This window comes from Salvia hispanica, chromosome 1 (genome assembly GCF_029641045.1).
Source record: "Salvia hispanica isolate PSC_SH4W2 chromosome 1, Shi_PSC_v1, whole genome shotgun sequence".
NCBI classification, from domain to species: Eukaryota; Viridiplantae; Streptophyta; class Magnoliopsida; order Lamiales; family Lamiaceae; genus Salvia; species Salvia hispanica.
Genome location: NC_142692.1, coordinates 22,814,661 through 22,832,352, shown reverse-complemented (window position 1 = coordinate 22,832,352; position 17,692 = coordinate 22,814,661). Strand labels below are relative to the sequence as shown.

At 36.9% G+C, this 17,692-nt stretch overlaps 2 protein-coding genes and 1 non-coding gene across 3 annotated transcripts; 2 read left to right on the top strand and 1 right to left on the bottom strand.

The window, feature by feature from the left end:
* Window positions 1-13: 13 nt before the first annotated feature.
* LOC125185778 (small nucleolar RNA Z247) lies at window positions 14-150 on the top strand. Its single transcript, XR_007170276.1, has one exon. It is a non-coding gene; the product is annotated as a small nucleolar RNA Z247 (small nucleolar RNA).
* A 5,788-nt stretch (window positions 151-5,938) lies between these two features.
* Window positions 5,939-9,467, top strand: LOC125223773 (calcium-dependent protein kinase 20-like). The gene is made up of 7 exons (XM_048127068.2): window positions 5,939-7,098; window positions 7,755-7,898; window positions 7,963-8,115; window positions 8,292-8,407; window positions 8,582-8,749; window positions 8,861-9,085; window positions 9,165-9,467. Exons 1-7 carry the CDS (start codon window positions 6,270-6,272, stop codon window positions 9,267-9,269), a joined length of 1,740 nt encoding a protein of 579 aa, XP_047983025.1. The 5' UTR covers window positions 5,939-6,269; the 3' UTR covers window positions 9,270-9,467.
* A 6,992-nt stretch (window positions 9,468-16,459) lies between these two features.
* Window positions 16,460-16,885, bottom strand: LOC125221021 (uncharacterized). The gene has a single exon (XM_048123146.1). It carries the CDS (start codon window positions 16,883-16,885, stop codon window positions 16,460-16,462), a length of 426 nt encoding a protein of 141 aa, XP_047979103.1.
* Window positions 16,886-17,692: the final 807 nt, after the last annotated feature.

Below are 17,692 nucleotides of genomic sequence, written 5' to 3'. Positions count from 1 at the left end.
CAGCTGGGTGCTGCATTTCTGAAGATGATCAGATTCTTCATATTCTTGGAGGATTGGGCCCAGATTACAACCCCGTGGTGGTTTCTATTTCATCCAGAATAGAGCCATGGACAGTCCGAGAAGTTTCCTCCCTATTATTGAGCTTTGAATCACGATTGGAAGGAGTTGCTGCATCTGGAGGAAGCCTTGAAGGGTCTCAACCTTCTCTGAATATAGTGCAGCAAGCAAATCCAAGAAAGGATCCTTCTCCTCAACACAATAGAGGAGGCTTTACTGGTGGAGGAAGAAGTTTTTCCAGAGGTGGGAGATCTGGTCGAGGAGGTAGGAGCTTCGGGAGATTAATTTGCCAACTTTGTGAGAAACCTGGGCACACTGCAAGTAAGTGCTGGTACAGGTTTGAGCACTCTTTTTCACCTCAAAGTCCGCAAGCTAGGCCACAACAACAATACACTCCTAATCCCTCGGCACACCTAGTCCAGACCAGGCCTCCACCACAAAGCAATTTTCATTCGGGTTCAATCTCATCTGAGTACAACTTTGATGGGAATGCATCTGCCTCATGGTATCCTGACTCTGGTGCATCGAACCACATCTCCAGTGATCTCAGCAACTTGAACATATCTTCAGAGTACACTGGTGGTAAGAAATTGCATTTAGGTGATGGTTTTGGTGTTAAAATTGCTCATATTGGTCAAGGACACATAGAGTCTAACTATTCATCTCTTCCCTCCAGAAAACTCATTTTAAAAAATCTGCTTCATGTGCCTGATGTCACTAAAAATTTGCTGAGTGTTTCTCAATTTGCTTGTGACAATAATGTCTATTTTGAATTTCACCCAACTTTTTGTCTTGTGAAAGACCAGGCAACCAAGGAAACCGTGCTCAAGGGCAATCTTGAGAAGGGTCTCTATCATTTCCGAGTCAAGCAACCTGCTGTCAAGTCCAAAGTTCATTCCAATTCCAGTTTTCTCTTCAATCAAGCTGCAGATTCACCCTCTGTGCACTCAGCATCAGCTTCTTCTTCACAGGCTAGAACCAGTAGTGTAGTTTCCAGTCTAGCCTTGTGGCATAATAGACTTGGCCATCCTACTCTTGATGTAGTCAAACATGCACTCAATGGATGTAATATTCCTTTTCAATCAATGGAAACTAAATCCCCTTGTCATTCTTGTTGTGTTTCAAAAGCTCATAGACTTCCTTACAATTCCTCTCAAACTGTCTACTCCACTCCTCTTGAATTAATACACAGTGATTTATGGGGGCCTTCCCCTGTTAAATCTAGGAATGGTTATTCTTATTATGTGTCTTTTATTGACCAATATAGTAGATACACTTGGATATATGTGCTAAAGAACAAGAGTGATGTTCCTGCAGTGTTTCAACAGTTTAAATCCTTGGTTGAAAATATGTTTTCCAGTAAGATCAAAATGTTGCAAACTGATTGGGGTGGTGAATATCAAGCGTTATCTAAATTTCTAAAAGATTGTGGAATCCATCACAGAGTAAGCTGCCCTTATACCCCTCAACAAAATGGTTTGGCCGAGAGGAAGCATAGACACATTGTTGAGACTGGTCTCTCTCTTTTAGCACAATCTGGTCTGCCTCTTCACTTCTGGGATGATGCCTTTATTACAGCTGGTTTCTTGATTAACCTTCTTCCTACTAAAATCATACAAAACCTTTCTCCTCATGAAAAGCTTCTAAATTCCAAGCCTGACTACTCTTTCTTGAGATCTTTTGGGTGTCTTTGCTATCCATACACCAGACCCTATAACAAAAATAAGTTACAATTTAGGTCTGCTGCCTCCATCTTTCTTGGCTATAGTCCAAATCACAAAGGCTATAAAGTCTTATTACCTCATGGTAAAGTGATAGTCACAAGAGATATTTTATTTGATGAATCTGTCTTTCCCTATAAATCAGGTTCTGTTATCTCTTCTACTTCCACTTATCCTCCTCCCATTAGTATGCCTCATATTCCCTCTTTTCCTTTATCATTAGCCCCTGATTGCATCTCAAGTCCTATTAGGAATGACCTCTCTCATGAATCATCTCTTCCTCATCACTCTCCAGTTTCTTCTCATCATGAGAGCAGGCTTGTTTCTCCTCTCTCTAACTTACCTGCACACATGCATACTTCTGCTAATCAATCTGATCCAGCTGATGTTACAATTCCTATCTCTAACTCTGCTCCTACCCCTGAACCTGCTCCTATTGCTTCAACCACTGAATCTGCACCTCTCACAGATAATGTTGAATCTGCACCTCTCCCAGATAATACCCCATCTCATCCCATGGTGACTAGATCCAAGGTTGGTATTTTCAAGCCCAAAGCTTTCACTTTGTGTTTATCCCCTGCAACTCTCCCTAGATCAGCTCTTGAGGCCATTTTGATCCCTATCTGGAAAGCAGCAATGTTATCAGAATTTTTGGCTCTTCTGAAAAATAAAACATGGATTCTCACTCCTCTTCCACCGGGCAAAAACCTCATTGGCTGTACTTGGGTCTTCAAAATCAAGAAATTTATTGATGGGAGCATAGCTAGATACAAGGCTAGGCTTGTGGCTCAAGGATTTTCTCAACAAGCAGGTTTTGACTTCAATGAAACATTTAGCCCAGTTGTGAAGCCAACTACTGTTAGATTGATCTTGAGTCTTGCTATCTCCAATGGTTGGGCTGTTACACATTTGGATGTGAACAATGCCTTTCTTAATGGAAACTTAGAGGAGGATATCTACATGAGGCAGCCAGTAGGATTTGAACAGGGCTCTCCACTCCTAGTTTGTAAGCTTAATAAAGCTATATATGGTTTAAAGCAGGCCTCGAGGGCTTGGTTTCTCACTGTCCTATCTGTATTGCTTGACCTTGGTTTTCGTCAGTCAAAGTGTGATGCCTCTCTGTTCTATAGACATAAGGGTTCAGAAAAGATTTATCTACTCATATACGTAGATGACATGTTGATTACAGGGAATGCTCCAGCCTCTATCTCCAAAGTCATAGCACAGCTCCATCAACATTTCTCTCTTAAGGATCTTGGTGAGGTTAACCTTTTTCTAGGTGTTGAAATCCTCAAAACTGATCATGGCTTTCATCTATGTCAAGCTTCTTACATCAAGGATCTTCTTCAAAAGGTTAACATGACAGGGGCTAAAGGGTGTCCTACACCCATGATTTCCAACATTGAGCTCAGCAAATCTGTTGGTGAACCTATACCTGATGAGAAGCTTTACAGAAGTACAGTGGGTGCACTACAATATGCTACAATCACACGCCCTGACATCAACTATGCTGTCAACAAAGTAAGTCAATTCATGAGTTCACCCTTGGATACACATTGGCGAGCAGTTAAACGGATTTTAAGGTATCTTTCCGGTACTTTGGACTTTGGTGTTCACATCAGGAAATCAAATACAAGAATTACAGCTTTCTCTGATTCAGATTGGGCTTCGGATTTGGACGATAGAAAATCAACAAGTGGCTATTGTACATATCTTGGGGATAATCTGATTTCATGGTGTTCTAAAAAACAATCTGTGGTTGCTCGATCAAGTACGGAAGCAGAGTATAGGAGTTTGGCCAATGCAGCATCCGAAGTCACTTGGATTCACTCTCTCTTCAAGGAACTTGGGATCAAGCATGAAGGGAACACTATCATTTGGGTGGATAATCTTAGTGCGATGGCATTGGCATCCAATCCTGTTGTTCATGCAAGAACAAAGCATATTGAAATTGATGTGCACTTTGTTCGTGACAAAGTCTTGGCAAAGGAACTGGAGCTTCGTCATGTGCCTTCTCTGGATCAAATAGCAGATGTGTTAACTAAACCATTGAGCCGACAATCCTTCATTAGATTACGTGCTAAGCTTAGTGTGATCGCACGATCTGCACTTGGATTGAGGGGGAGTATTGGAGATGTAAAGATACCTGATGAAGTTGAACAAATTGATGCATCGGATGATGGACATGTGTCGAGTAATGAGCACATTCCAGCTCATGAAAAAGATCACAAACGGTCATGGAGCGACGTGGTGAAAGGAGATGGATTGAAGAATATCTGATTCTTGTTATTGTTACAGGAAGTGGTCCCATGCTGAGTTGCTGGCTAATGGCTATTAGATCAGTTTTATGTTCCCTTTTCTTTATGCTTTAGTAGTCTTATATATAAGGAGGTAATGTGTCTGTGTAATGTATTCTGCAATCCTATCATTTATAGTAATACAGCTAGCAACTTTCTCTTTTTAAAACAATGGAGTTTCTCATTTTCCTTCAGGGTTGTCTTGCCATGTAGGCTAACAATTTTTACACAACATGAACATCTCAAAATTAATAGATTTGTGCCAACTTTTATTATGTTTATGTCCTTATCAAATCGACATAATAAGGATACGATTATTCCAGTTTAGCTAAGGCAAAATTCGAGTAACTCGTTAATAATTAATATTATTAATTTAATTATTTTACTTCCTTATTTATTATTCTTATTACTTGGTTATAGTTAAATTATGTTTTCATTTGTCATATATTGCCTCCATGGCTCCCCATTCCATTATCTGGTTGCACTGCCACAAGTCTGATATCACACCGTCATTGGATCATAGCATATTCGCAACACACCTGAATAAATTTGAGTTGTTGTTGTGTTATGTTTGTGTCTTTGGGACGTACCCAACGTAGGCCAATAGTATCCGCTCTGGCAGGACTTCGTCCCCCTGCCATGACCCTGCGGTTGAGGAGGTAGAGATAGAAGAAAAGAGGCGTATTTGTGTTATTGGGCTGATGAATTGTGGAATTGAACTTGACTTGTAATAGTAAGACTTAAATTATACTTTTAATTGATTTCGGTTAATTAACCAAGTAGATATACAATTTGAGAATTACATGCATCTATTAATAATTTAATGATAGAGATTATAATTTGTGTATAATTCTTTATTGAAATCATTATTTTTAAATTAAATAAGTAATTACTTATATTTACAAATACAATAAACCTAATCAAATACTTGAAAAACATTATTACGTGTATTGTTGATACCTTAGTCTAGATTTTTGGTTTTCAGATTTTGTTCAAGTCTAAAAATCAGATATGATCAATCAAAATTTTAGGAATTAACAATTTCGCGTACCATAAAAGATAATGTATCTTAAAGTTTAATTCATTTTCAAAAACATTTCTTTAAATTACATCACCGGTTTATTTAAATCTTTGGTTTTGTCGCTGCATATCAATATGTCATTATCGTATTGTGTCGAGTTTATGCAATTATTATGTTGTGTCAATACAAATAATATTGTATTTCTAACCAGTTCAGGCACTGCGTGAGTCATGTATCGGATATGGACATAGATCGGATTAGTGTGCGGACAGAGGGAGTTATTTTATTATATACTAATGTGTCGGTCTATATATTAATGATGTACTATCTAGTATAGTGGTTCATAAGTTTTTTACAACCCATTGACTTGAGTTCAAAACCATTTTGTCCCATTTTAATTTTCGGATCTCTTTTTATAGATAGTCTTTTACCCATTTTAGGATGGAGAAATATTTATACGCCAAATATCCCGATTTTTGGTGAATAGTATGGTATTAGCAATTTAAATGTCCCAGTGAAATGCTCTTGTTTAAATCTTAGATTTGGTTATGGAAGATGGCAAATACTATATGTATATGGATATTTGGAAAAAATAAATTATTTGCATGCATGTGTTGATGTAGAATTTTGAAAAAGTTCAAACATTATAGAATAAATGCTATATACATGCGTCGAAAAAATAAAAACGTGGTGTCTATTTTATTTGCCGTGAGTATAATTTATATTCATAACATAGAACGTACGTGATATTATTATTTGGAGGCACGAATCTGATAATCATAACATACATTGCATGAGACCAAAGGGATGCTCAAATATAAGAATTCGGGCTGGTCATCTCCTGCAATTCTGCGCGGAACAAAGAACATGTAGAAATTAAACCAAAACAAATCTGAATCCAATGCCACAATTCTCATCCCACTTGACTCACCCACTAATCTCTCGCATTATTTTGTCATTTCTCCTCATCCAATTTTCTCATCCCCTCCCGCTCAGATTTTTTCTCCATTGTCCAATTTTGATTCGGCAGCGCAGTTGCACCAATTGATTGCACGTTGAAAATTGAAGGTGATAAGAAGACGATTGATCAGAAAATTGGGGGTGATTCGCGATCAATTAGGGCACGTTAATTCAAAAGAGTTGGGGATTTCCACAAATCGGAATAGTGTTTGGATGGGGAACAATTGCGCAGGGCCAACTACAGGGAAGAATCCTGGATTCTTCCAATCCATGACCGCCGCCGTGTGGAAGCCGAAGGAGACCCCTCCGCCTCCGGATCAGGACTCCGGTGGCAACACCAAAAACAAGGAGAACTCCGACGTCCACAACACCCTACCAACACCGACCAATACCACCCCCGAGGAGGAGCCTAAGAAATCGGATCCTCTGCCATCGCCCAAGGTAGAGACGACCACCAACGATAAGCCGGCCGATGCAGCAAAACAGAACAAGCCTGCATACGCAAAGACAGTGTCATGTGCAGGACTACAGGTGGAGTCAGTTCTACAGCGGAAAACGGAGAATATGAAGGAGAAGTTTACTATGGGGAGGAAGCTAGGACAAGGCCAGTTTGGGACGACATTCCTGTGCGTGGAGAAGGGGACGAACAAGGAGTTTGCTTGCAAAACAATAGCTAAGAGGAAGCTGACAACGCCCGAGGATGTGGAGGATGTCAGGACGGAAATTCAGATCATGCACCACTTGGCAGGGCATCCGAACATGATTTCTATTGTGGGGGCTTTTGAGGATGCTGTGGCAGTGCATGTTATGATGGAGCTTTGCGCAGGTGGAGAGCTTTTCGATAGGATCATCCAAAGGGGGCATTACACTGAGAGGAAGGCGGCCGAGCTGTCTAGGATAATAGTTGGTGTTGTGCAAGCCTGCCATTCCCTAGGAGTTATGCATAGAGACTTGAAACCTGAGAATTTCCTATTTGTTAATCAGCAGGAGGAGTCGCTGCTTAAGACCATTGATTTTGGCCTCTCTGCTTTCTTCAAGCCAGGTGCTCATTTACCTGCATCTTGTTCTCTTTTTTTTTTTTCAGGTGAATGATGGGTGAGTTTGTTCCACTTTGTTGACTGTGTTTTATGACCTTTTGACATCAAGGGATGTTTTCAATAATTGGTTCATTTGGAAATTGAAAACTTTTGCAAGAGTGGCTATTTATATTCTATGCCATTTGTTCATTGTTGAATTTAAGTCATAAGAAGAATCTAGGCTTGGAGCTGTTAGATTATAAACTACTAGCTTGTTGAAATTTGAGAACAATCCTGACCTTAGCATGATGACATGACAATAGATGGAAGAAGAGATATCAAATAAGCATATCACTTTGTACTTGGGAAATGATATTGAACCACCTGGAAAGAATCTTGTTATCTTCATTGTAGCAAAGTCATTAACTCTAAACTTGTCTAAATTTGTATCCTTTAGTGTTAAATCAAACGAGAAGTGTGTTTTTAGGAACTATGTGATCGATGTTCTGAATGAGTTTCTCTTATCAATTTCTTTCTCCTATTCAATGAGCAAAATAACATTTATCGTCTCGCCATTCTCTGACTAAGGTCATGCTTTGTTTCTAACCATTCGACTGGAAACATCCTTGCACTTCAGTCCCTTAATGCATACGCCTGATCAAGTTTGTATTTGTTTACTCAGGAGACACATTCAATGATGTTGTTGGAAGCCCTTACTATGTGGCCCCAGAGGTACTAAAGAAGCATTATAGCCAAGAATGTGATGTTTGGAGTGCGGGAGTTATTATCTACATATTGTTATGTGGAGTTCCACCATTTTGGGATGGTAAGAATTTATTCTTGATCCCTATTATTTGCTGCGATCAGGCTAATGTATGCTTTTGTTTCAGAATCGGAACAAGGAATTTTCGAGCAGGTTTTGAAAGGCGAACTTGACTTTGTTTCGGAACCCTGGCCTAGTATATCCGAAAGTGCAAAGGATCTCGTTCGGAAAATGCTTGTACAAGACCCTAAGAAGCGGCTAACAGCTCACCAAGTTCTTTGTGAGTTTATCATCTCGCTCTTCTCAGATCTGTGGTATTGTTTAAGAAGATACAAGTTGCAGGAATAACATATTTGGTAGAGAATAAAACGGAATGTGGCTACTAGCATCTATCAAGATATTTTCATATTCAAAACATATGGAATGCCCATTAAAGTATGAATATGTTGTATTTAGGCCATCCATGGGTACAAGTTGATGGTGTTGCTCCAGATAAGCCTCTTGATTCAGCTGTTCTAAGTCGACTGAAGCAATTCTCTGCGATGAACAAAATCAAAAAGATTGCAATTAGAGTGAGTTCTCTCTACTTTCTCTTATGAACACTATTTAACTGAAACAATACAATCTTAATTGGAATCCATGTATATGCATGAAACGTTTGATTTTAAGAACGATATCAAGTGGTATCTTTGCATACCAGTCGCCTTAGTGAGCTGATGGCTACATCATTGCTTCAACCTTTGCAGGTTATCGCCGAGAGCCTATCTGAGGAGGAAATCGCAGGATTAAAGGAAATGTTTAAAATGATCGATGTAGACAATAGTGGGCACATCACACTTGAAGAACTCAAGAAAGGGCTATCTAGAGTTGGGGCCAACCTCAAAGACTCGGAAATAGAGAACCTAATGCAAGCTGTGAGTTGATAATGATATACAGTAGTACTACTATATATCAAAACCATAGCATCGCTGGGTTTGAAAGATTAGTTTTTGTTGTGATTTAACTAGATTTTGTTGGCAATGCAGGCTGATTTCGACAACAGTGGCACCATAGACTACCGGGAATTTGTAGCAGCAATGTTGCACCTAAACAAAGTGCAGAAAGAGGATCACATACACGCAGCCTTTTCGTATTTTGACAAAGATGGCAGCGGCTACATCACAAGGGACGAGCTCCAGCAGGTCTGCGAGCAATTTGGAATAGAAGACGTCCACTTGGATGACATCATCCGTGAAGCCGACAAAGACAACGTACCTCTCCCTCTCTCCATTATTCATGCTCTGATGTTGGATTTCTCCAAAAATCATAAACTTGTCTTGTTTGTTTCAGGATGGCCGCATTGATTACAGCGAGTTCGTGTCAATGATGCAGGACAGTAGTTTGGGGGGCAAGGTAGTACAGAGTAGCATAAGCATGGGAATGAAGAGTTCTTAGAAAAAAAACTTTTTATTTTTCTTTTTAGTTTGTGTAAATTTATGTGTAGATGCAAGAAAAGAAGTTGGATGAATAGAGAATAGTGATGAGTTGTGTGCCCTTCTTTAGATTTTTAGGTTGATTTTTGTTAGGTTGTTTTGCGATTCTTGAATTGAAATTGTTGTCTATATAGTCCACAGTGTATAAATATTTGGTTAATTGGAAAATGATTTAAAAAATAATAGTATATTCACTATATGCGATTCCGGAAAATTAATATTCTGAATGGTTATTTGTGTCAATTACAATTTACAATCTTCTAGAATTAGAAAATATTTATGAGCGGCACGTGAGATACAACTTGAAAGTATTAATGATATATCTGCAATTCAAGAACACTAGTGGATACTTTAATTGGATGAGAATCCATACAGAGTCATGTCAATTCTTACAAAAGGTAGCACAAGCATAAATTACTAGTCCATCAGTCCTACAAAAAGAAGTGTACTTTCCATTTTCGTCCATGACATAAAAATATGAGCATTTTTATTTATGGAAAGTTATCCTAATTTATTACTCATATACATCAAGTTATTTACCACTTATACCATCATCAATATACTAATAATAATGTGTGTCACACTATCCATTAACACTACTTTAACCACCTTCTTCTCATCTCTCTTACATTCCAATATTATTTTAATTCTCGCGCCATATCAGATGCCCATATTTATATGGGACGGAGCGAGTATTATTGAAATTTGAAACGCAAAACCTATTTTTGAGGAGGATAGCATATGACTTTTTGTTCACTCTTTTTTAAGCACATATCAAAAACAATATTTTGTCAAAATTGGCAGATAAAGAAGATGTTTTCTTAATATTTTAATGAAGAAAAAGAGTAAATACACTGACATACCTTTCACGGGCTTGAGGATATTTTCGCCCAGCTCAAATGATATTAAATTGAAGTCATGGACTTTAGAAGATATTTTAAAATATTATGGAGCAAAATTGATTCCTTGGCAGAATTCGCCAAAAAAAAAAAAATGTTCCCTCTATATTTTAAAGTGACCGTGATTGCTCAAACTTGAAAGTTAAGGTCCATTTAATGTAGTTCACTTCAATAATAGTATTATAGCTAAAAACTACTCACTCCGTCCCATAAGAATATGTAATCTTTTCTTTTTATTCTGTCCCACGAGAATATGTATTTTCTAATTTTGGAAAGTTTTTTCTTTCCAACATGAGCTGAGACCTATTATCCACTAACAATTCTTTAATTACTTTTTTTTCCTATATCTCTTACTCTACCAATTTTGCATTTAAACTCGTAACCAATCAAAAGTGTATACTCTTGTAGAATAGATGAAGTATCTATTTATATTAAGTTTATTTATTTAATGAGGTGGATTCTATTTTCTATTAATAATGCTTTAACTATTTTTTTTATCTTTCTTAATTAGTACTCCCTCTATTCCAAAAAAGTTAAGTCACTATTTTTTTCACTCATTTAAAAAAAAAAATTACACTCCATCCGTTCATGAAAAATAGTCCTATTTTATCATTTTGGAATGTCCACAAAATGTTGTCTCATTTCTAAAAATGAAAAGTTTTTTTCTCATTGGATAGAATCCGGTACACTTTTATATTTCCATTGAAGCCATAAACCATATTCTTGTCGTAATTCTTTTTTCAGACATGTACAAGCGAAGGGGCGTATGCATGAGTAAAATTAACAGAATGTTATTTGTGTCACCAACTTGGTAACAACGGGGCAAGGTCTCCAATTGTCACTGCTGATATGTATGAAGACCCCGCTTTGTCAGTTATGGATGAAAAATCGGACTGCATGAGCATGGCCGCATTCATATTATGTTATTTTGGATGGAATCAGGGACGGAGATAGAATAGGCCAAGCCACCGCTGCAGCGGGGGCTTGGCCGGTGCCGTCCTCTTAGAATCGGATGTAGTGTTTACAGAGATAGAATAGCTTGGGAGATAAGATAATGAAGAAATAAAGAAGAGAGGGAAGAGAAACAGGGTGTTGAATAAATAGGAGTAGACGAGTCATATAAATTATGATCTCGGTAACAGACAGCATTTAAATCTTATTTCTTGTTTTGTGTGTTTAGGAATATATTGCTAATATTTTTTCTTTTTGAAAAATGTTTTAATATCAATCTGTACAATTTAAAATTTTATAATTTTTTTCTATATCAGAACAGTATTATATGAATCAATTTATTTATTAATATTTTGTAATTTTATTATTTTTATTTGTATAATAACATTATTGATTAATATTTTTTAAGCAATTATTCATCTCATATTTTATTTTTGGTCTATATGCCTATACATACATATTCATTTACTATTTTTCATTAATTTTAATAAATAAATTTCACATTCTACTCATTAGTTACTCCTATTTATAAAATTACTTATATAGAAGACCACATTCGTCTAATATTTTTCTTTTTTACTATAATTTTAATACTATTACAAACGAGTCAAAGTAATTGTAAATAGACAATACGAGGCATCGCGCACTTTGGTGTATTTATAGTGAAATTTCAGCACCGGCTTATTTCAATTTCTAGTTCCGTCCCTGGATGGAATACACTTTTGTTATTATGATCACTTTTTTTTGTCTTAGCTCATTGTGAAAATAGAATCATATATAATTGTTCCCAATTCAAACTTTCTGTTGTAATCTGATGTCGTCGGGTAAGGAACTATTTTGCTTAGCCTACCAAAATGTTTAGGACAATATCTGATTATGTTAGAAATGTCCAGGGCCTCTTCGTGTTTATGAAATGAGGTGTTTGATAGCGTGGATATATTAAAAGAATTCAAAAGTTTTAGTTTTTCAAATATAAAAATAAAATAATTAGTTAACGATATTTAAATGTCTAATCAGGCGGATTAGTATACTTTAAATGTGTTGACCATAGTTTTTTACAATTCCGTTAGAATTTGGCAAAAGGTAAACCAATATCTAAACTTAGATTCATAAAATACTAAACATAATATTTTTATATTTAGCAACAATTTTAGACTATAATAATATATAGTACTCCCTACTGCTCCCTCTGTCCACTATTAAAGTCTCACTTCTAAATGGCGCAGAGAAATATTAATTCATAAAATACTAAACATAATATTTTTATATTTAGCAACAATTTTAGACTATAATAATATATAGTACTCCCTACTGCTCCCTCTGTCCACTATTAAAGTCTCACTTCTAAATGGCGCAGAGAAATATTAAGAAAAGTGAGTGGAAGAAAGTTAGTGGAATATGAATCCCACTTGTATATATTAGTTTTAAATGATATGTGAGTGGAATGAGTTAGTGGAATGTAAGGTCTCTTTACCATTTATGATAATTATGAACTGAGACTCTTATTTGTGGACGGACCAAAATAGAAAAACAGAACTCTTATATGTGGATGGAGGGAGTATATATTAGTACCATATCTTTTGTAGACATGAGTATATGTGCATTTTTAATACTCCATTTTCCCATTCCATTGTAGTTGGGTCTTGAACTCCGTATTTATTAGCCCATTCGAGATTGATAGAAACTACACCATTCAAAATTTCAAACCAAACATTGGGAAAGTTCAAAGATTTTTTCAAAACACCGCTTTAGGTTTTCTTTTTTTTTTTTTTTTTTTTTTCTTTTCAAATTTTGAAGTTGAGCATTATTTTAGTCCTATATTCTTGGTAAGCATGTAAACCTATTTTCGGTCCAATCAAATGCTTATCCAACAATCTTGCACTTATAATTGTACAAAATAAAATAATCCTTCTTATTCCTTTTCCCCTTTACTTTGGTCAGTTGGTGTCTTGTAAAATAAGCTTTCAGCATTTTAGTCCTTTAATGTCACAATAACAATATCAATTCTGAAAAGTTCATTTATGGAAGTTTATTAGTTACTCGGAATTTCTTTTAACTTTATCGAAATACTATGAAATAACAATTGAAATGATAATATACTATGGAATTACGGTATCAGAAAGTAATTGCTATCATATTCGATTAAAAAACCATTTACTAACTCATCCTTTTTTAACTAAAAATCTGCTCAAATTCATTCTGACCACTCAATACATTGATTAAATATTCAGTTGTTAATATTTTAGTTGGTAATTCATGTTTCCAAGCTTGGTTCCAATTTCAAATTTCAAATAATTTTAATTCAAACCATATCATTTCGGTGCAATTCACTTTTTTTTTTTTTTTTAATCGTAGTATATAAGCGCCCATGCTCAGATCTGAAACTTTGATCTTACTCCACAATCTCTTTTCCCCCAATTCTTTCCATTTCCCAAATTTCTCAACCCTCAATTTGCTCGCACAGAAAATGACTCTCCGCCTGCTATATGGATTGGTGTTCCTCTCCATCTCCACCGCTTGTTTCCTCGGCCTCCACCTCATCCTTCAGCCGGTGTTCTATTACACATCGTAATCGCCGCGGCGGCGGATGCGAATGCGAATGAATCTCACATGAATCTGCTACGGTCAGTCAATTTGATTATAGTGTATGTACAAAAATTAGAGACTATGTAGCCGTTTCACGGAAAACAGGGGAGAAATCGTGGATCCTCTGTTGCCGGCCGGCTATGGAATTGTGTTTCTATTTGCGATGCGATGATAGATTAGCCGTGCAATTTGTTTGCTTTTTTGTTATAGATTCGCAATAGATTGTTATACTTGTGATATGGATCAATATATCGTTTGATCTTATTCTAATTGATTTGTTTTTGGTTTATATTCAAACTTTTTCCGTTATCGAATTTCCGAGCACCTTGTTTGTTGGTTGTAAATTTGTAATTGTACGGATACGTCTGTGGCTTATTTTTCCAACGGCTTCGGCTCCGCCTCATCTGCAGCTATCCAGCTGGCGCTATTGGCTGCATCCACATGTCATGTTTACTCATGTGGTGTAGATGATGAGGCCAGATTTAGATAAACAGTTTAATTGCTTAGCTAAGAAGATTTTCCCCATTTCAAACTATATAATAATAATAATAATAATAATAATAATTTAATAATAATAATAATTATTATTAAATAATAATAATAATAATTATTATTATTAAATAATAATAATAATAATAATAATAATTATTATTATTATTGTTATTATTATTATAATACTCTGTACTTGTTTATATTTATCTACATAAAAATGCAAAGTCAATACTTTTTCTCAAATGGAGTAACAAAATACACTTTAACTTTTAGTATTAAATTTCATGGTATATAAAAGAGACCATTATTGTTTGATATAAGAAATTTTAAATGTAGATTTGAATATGATTATTATCTTATAGATCTCCATTGATTAGACAATTTCTTTAGATGTATCCATTAATTGGAAAAGTGATACTCCGTATTAGCTTTTTGTGCATTTGGTATATTGCTATATTATGGCCGAATGGGCGTAGTTAACAATTGAGATAGGAGTATAAAGGAAAGTAGCATTAAAGCAGTTCTGGGTATTATTCTCGACGCATCAACGAAGAATCTTCACTTTGCATCCGATGATATCTTTTTTTTGTCAGTTTATATTTGGCATGTATATTATTAGTAGTAATTTAATTAAAAGGAAAATTGCCCAATTTTTTTTTTTATCTTTTCAATTTTTTTCAATCATGCAATTTTTAACAATATATGATTACATCCTGAATTATAATTTTCTCAATTATTCCCTGGTGATTGGTTTGTGGCAAATTGTTTAAGCCAGTGAAAAAATATTACACGGAAAATAAGTTCGGCTTATGAAATGACGTCGTTCCATTACCCTAAAGATAATATAGTTTTACTAAATTCAACCCTTCTTACAAATTTAGGGCTTGAATCGCGCTCTACACCTCTCTTCTTTTTTCTTATTCGAGATTCAATGTCTGTGTAAATTGTTAAATTTAAGCCCAGTCAAAATGCAAATTGTTGGAATCTAAGCTCAGTTAGAGCATCCACAGTGGGGAGGACACTTCCCGAACAAGCCATTTTTTTTTGTCCTTAGCCACTTCTGATTTGTCCACAGCAAAAAAAAAAAAGTTTTCACAGCAATAGTGGACATTTTTTGGCCACATTTCAATTTATTTTGTTTTTTCAATATTTTAATTCAATTAGAATTAAAATTATGGAACTAAAAATAATTAGAAAAAACATATAATTTAATAAAAAATAATTAAAACTAATGACCAAAAACCAAATCATTTTGATTGGACTCATTTGACCAAAGTAATCAAAATCCATTTAAAAAAATCCAAAATTAACTTATATTCTTCCTCATTTACAAAAGTCCAAACTCAACCAAATTAAAACCCTACTTGTCATCTTCTTCCTCATTCTTCTCTTTCTCTCTTCCTCATTCTAGTAAATGAAAATTTTTAAAAAAAAATTCGAAGAAGGCGCCGCCGCACAGTAGACCGCCGCGCCTATCGCCGCGCGGCTCCCTCATCGCCGTGACCTCGACGTTTGCTCGCCGATGGCCTTTCTGCGGCCTCATACCCGGCTAAGCCGAGGCGCCCGCTTCTTCCACTATAGATCGCCGCGCCGTTGGTGACTCCGGGGCGGCCGGCGCACTGCCCCTATTTAAGAGCATCCATAGTAGTGAGGACACTTCCCGGACAAGGCACTTTTTTTTTGTCCTCAGCCACTTCTGATTTGTCCACGGCCACAAAAAAAAGTTTCCACATCAATAGTGGACACTTTTTTTGGCCACATTTTATTTTATTTTATTTTTTGCTTATTTTTTCAATGAAGATTAAAATTATTGGACTATACATAAATAAATTCAAATTGTAAACTAAATTTTTGTCGTATTAAAGTAAGGGGAAAATTATACAACGAAAATTTCATCTACGAAAATCACACATGTTCTTCACGCTGCGCCCCCTCCCCTACGTGCCCAGACCTCCTCAATCAAATCGGCCTGGAGTTGGGTATGTGTTGTGCTCCTGTGCATATCAGTGAAACATTGGAGCAGATATTCATTACTACGTGGTACACCCATCTGTATCGGCGCGGAGGCAACACCGTGACTTGTACTAGCACTATCTTCCGGTGCCCAGCGCTCTGCAGCAAATCCTTCATCTTCTATTATCATATTGTGTAATATGATACATGCTATCATCATATTCGCGACATCATCTTCGTGCCAAACTCGTGCCGGGCACCGTATAATGGCTCATCGCCCTTGGAGCACACCAAAAGCTCGCTCAACATCCTTCCTAGCACCCTCTTGTTTTCGCTCAAAAAATTGTTTCTTCGCTCCAAACGGTTGGCGAACTGTCTTCACGAATACAGGCCAACGACGGTATATCCCATCTGCCAAATAGTACCCCCTGTGGTACTGCGTGCCGTTGGCTACAAATCTGATTTCTAATCCCTCCCCTCGGTACTTATCATTGAAGAGAGGCGATGACTGAAGAACGTTGATGTCGTTGTTCGAACCTGCAATACCGAAATCAGCATGCCAGATCCGTAAACGGTAGTCAGCAATGGCTTCCAGAATCATCGAGGGATGTTTGCTTTTGAAACCAATTGTGAATTGGCCTTTCCACACCACCGGACAGTTTTTCCACTCCCAATGCATGCAGTCGATGCTCGCCATCATCCTTGGGAAACTGTGCACCGCTCCGTGCATATCTAGTAGTCTTTGGCACTCATCAGGTTGGCTTTCGTAGGAACTCTGGACCAAAGACTTCCCGGATGCCCTTACAGAACTGCCGCAGCACTTCTAGGCTAGTCGTCTCACCCATCTGTAGGTATTCGTCGAACATATCAGCCAGTCTGGCATAGGTAAGCTGCCTAATTGCAGCGGTGCATTTCTGAAAAGTAGACAGCCTCATCCGACCAGTGCAATCACTCCGGAGGGTGAAGCACCTGTACCGCGCCGTCAATGTCGTCGCTATATGGGTGAAGAGCATTCTCTCAAACACGGTTTCTCCCTCTTGGAGAAAACCCTCAATCTTTCTCAAATTCACGCTAATCACCCCTTTTCTTCAAGATAGACAATTAAAGCCTATGAAATTGGTGCTTTCATTAGGTTCTCTTCCTCCTATTGATTTCTACCACCATGTCCGTCTTGCTGTCATACTCTACTCCAGACTCTCCTCCTCGGTTTTCTGGCGTTAACCCCGTGAGATGGATTTTGGATATTCAAGAATATTTTGATTATCACTTGTTTTCTGATGCTGACCGTCTATTTTTTGTGAGGTTGTTTTTTGACCATCCAGCATCCGTATGGCTCCACATGGCTCCACGAGTATCGACGCTCGAATCCTGATTGCTCATGGCAAGAATTTCTAGATGCCGTTTATCATAATTTTGAAGAGGATGCCATTTAATTCGCCGAGACGAATAAACTTCTCAACAAAATTATAGAGGGAGTGGCATATTTAGCTAAAAAGGAGGTTAT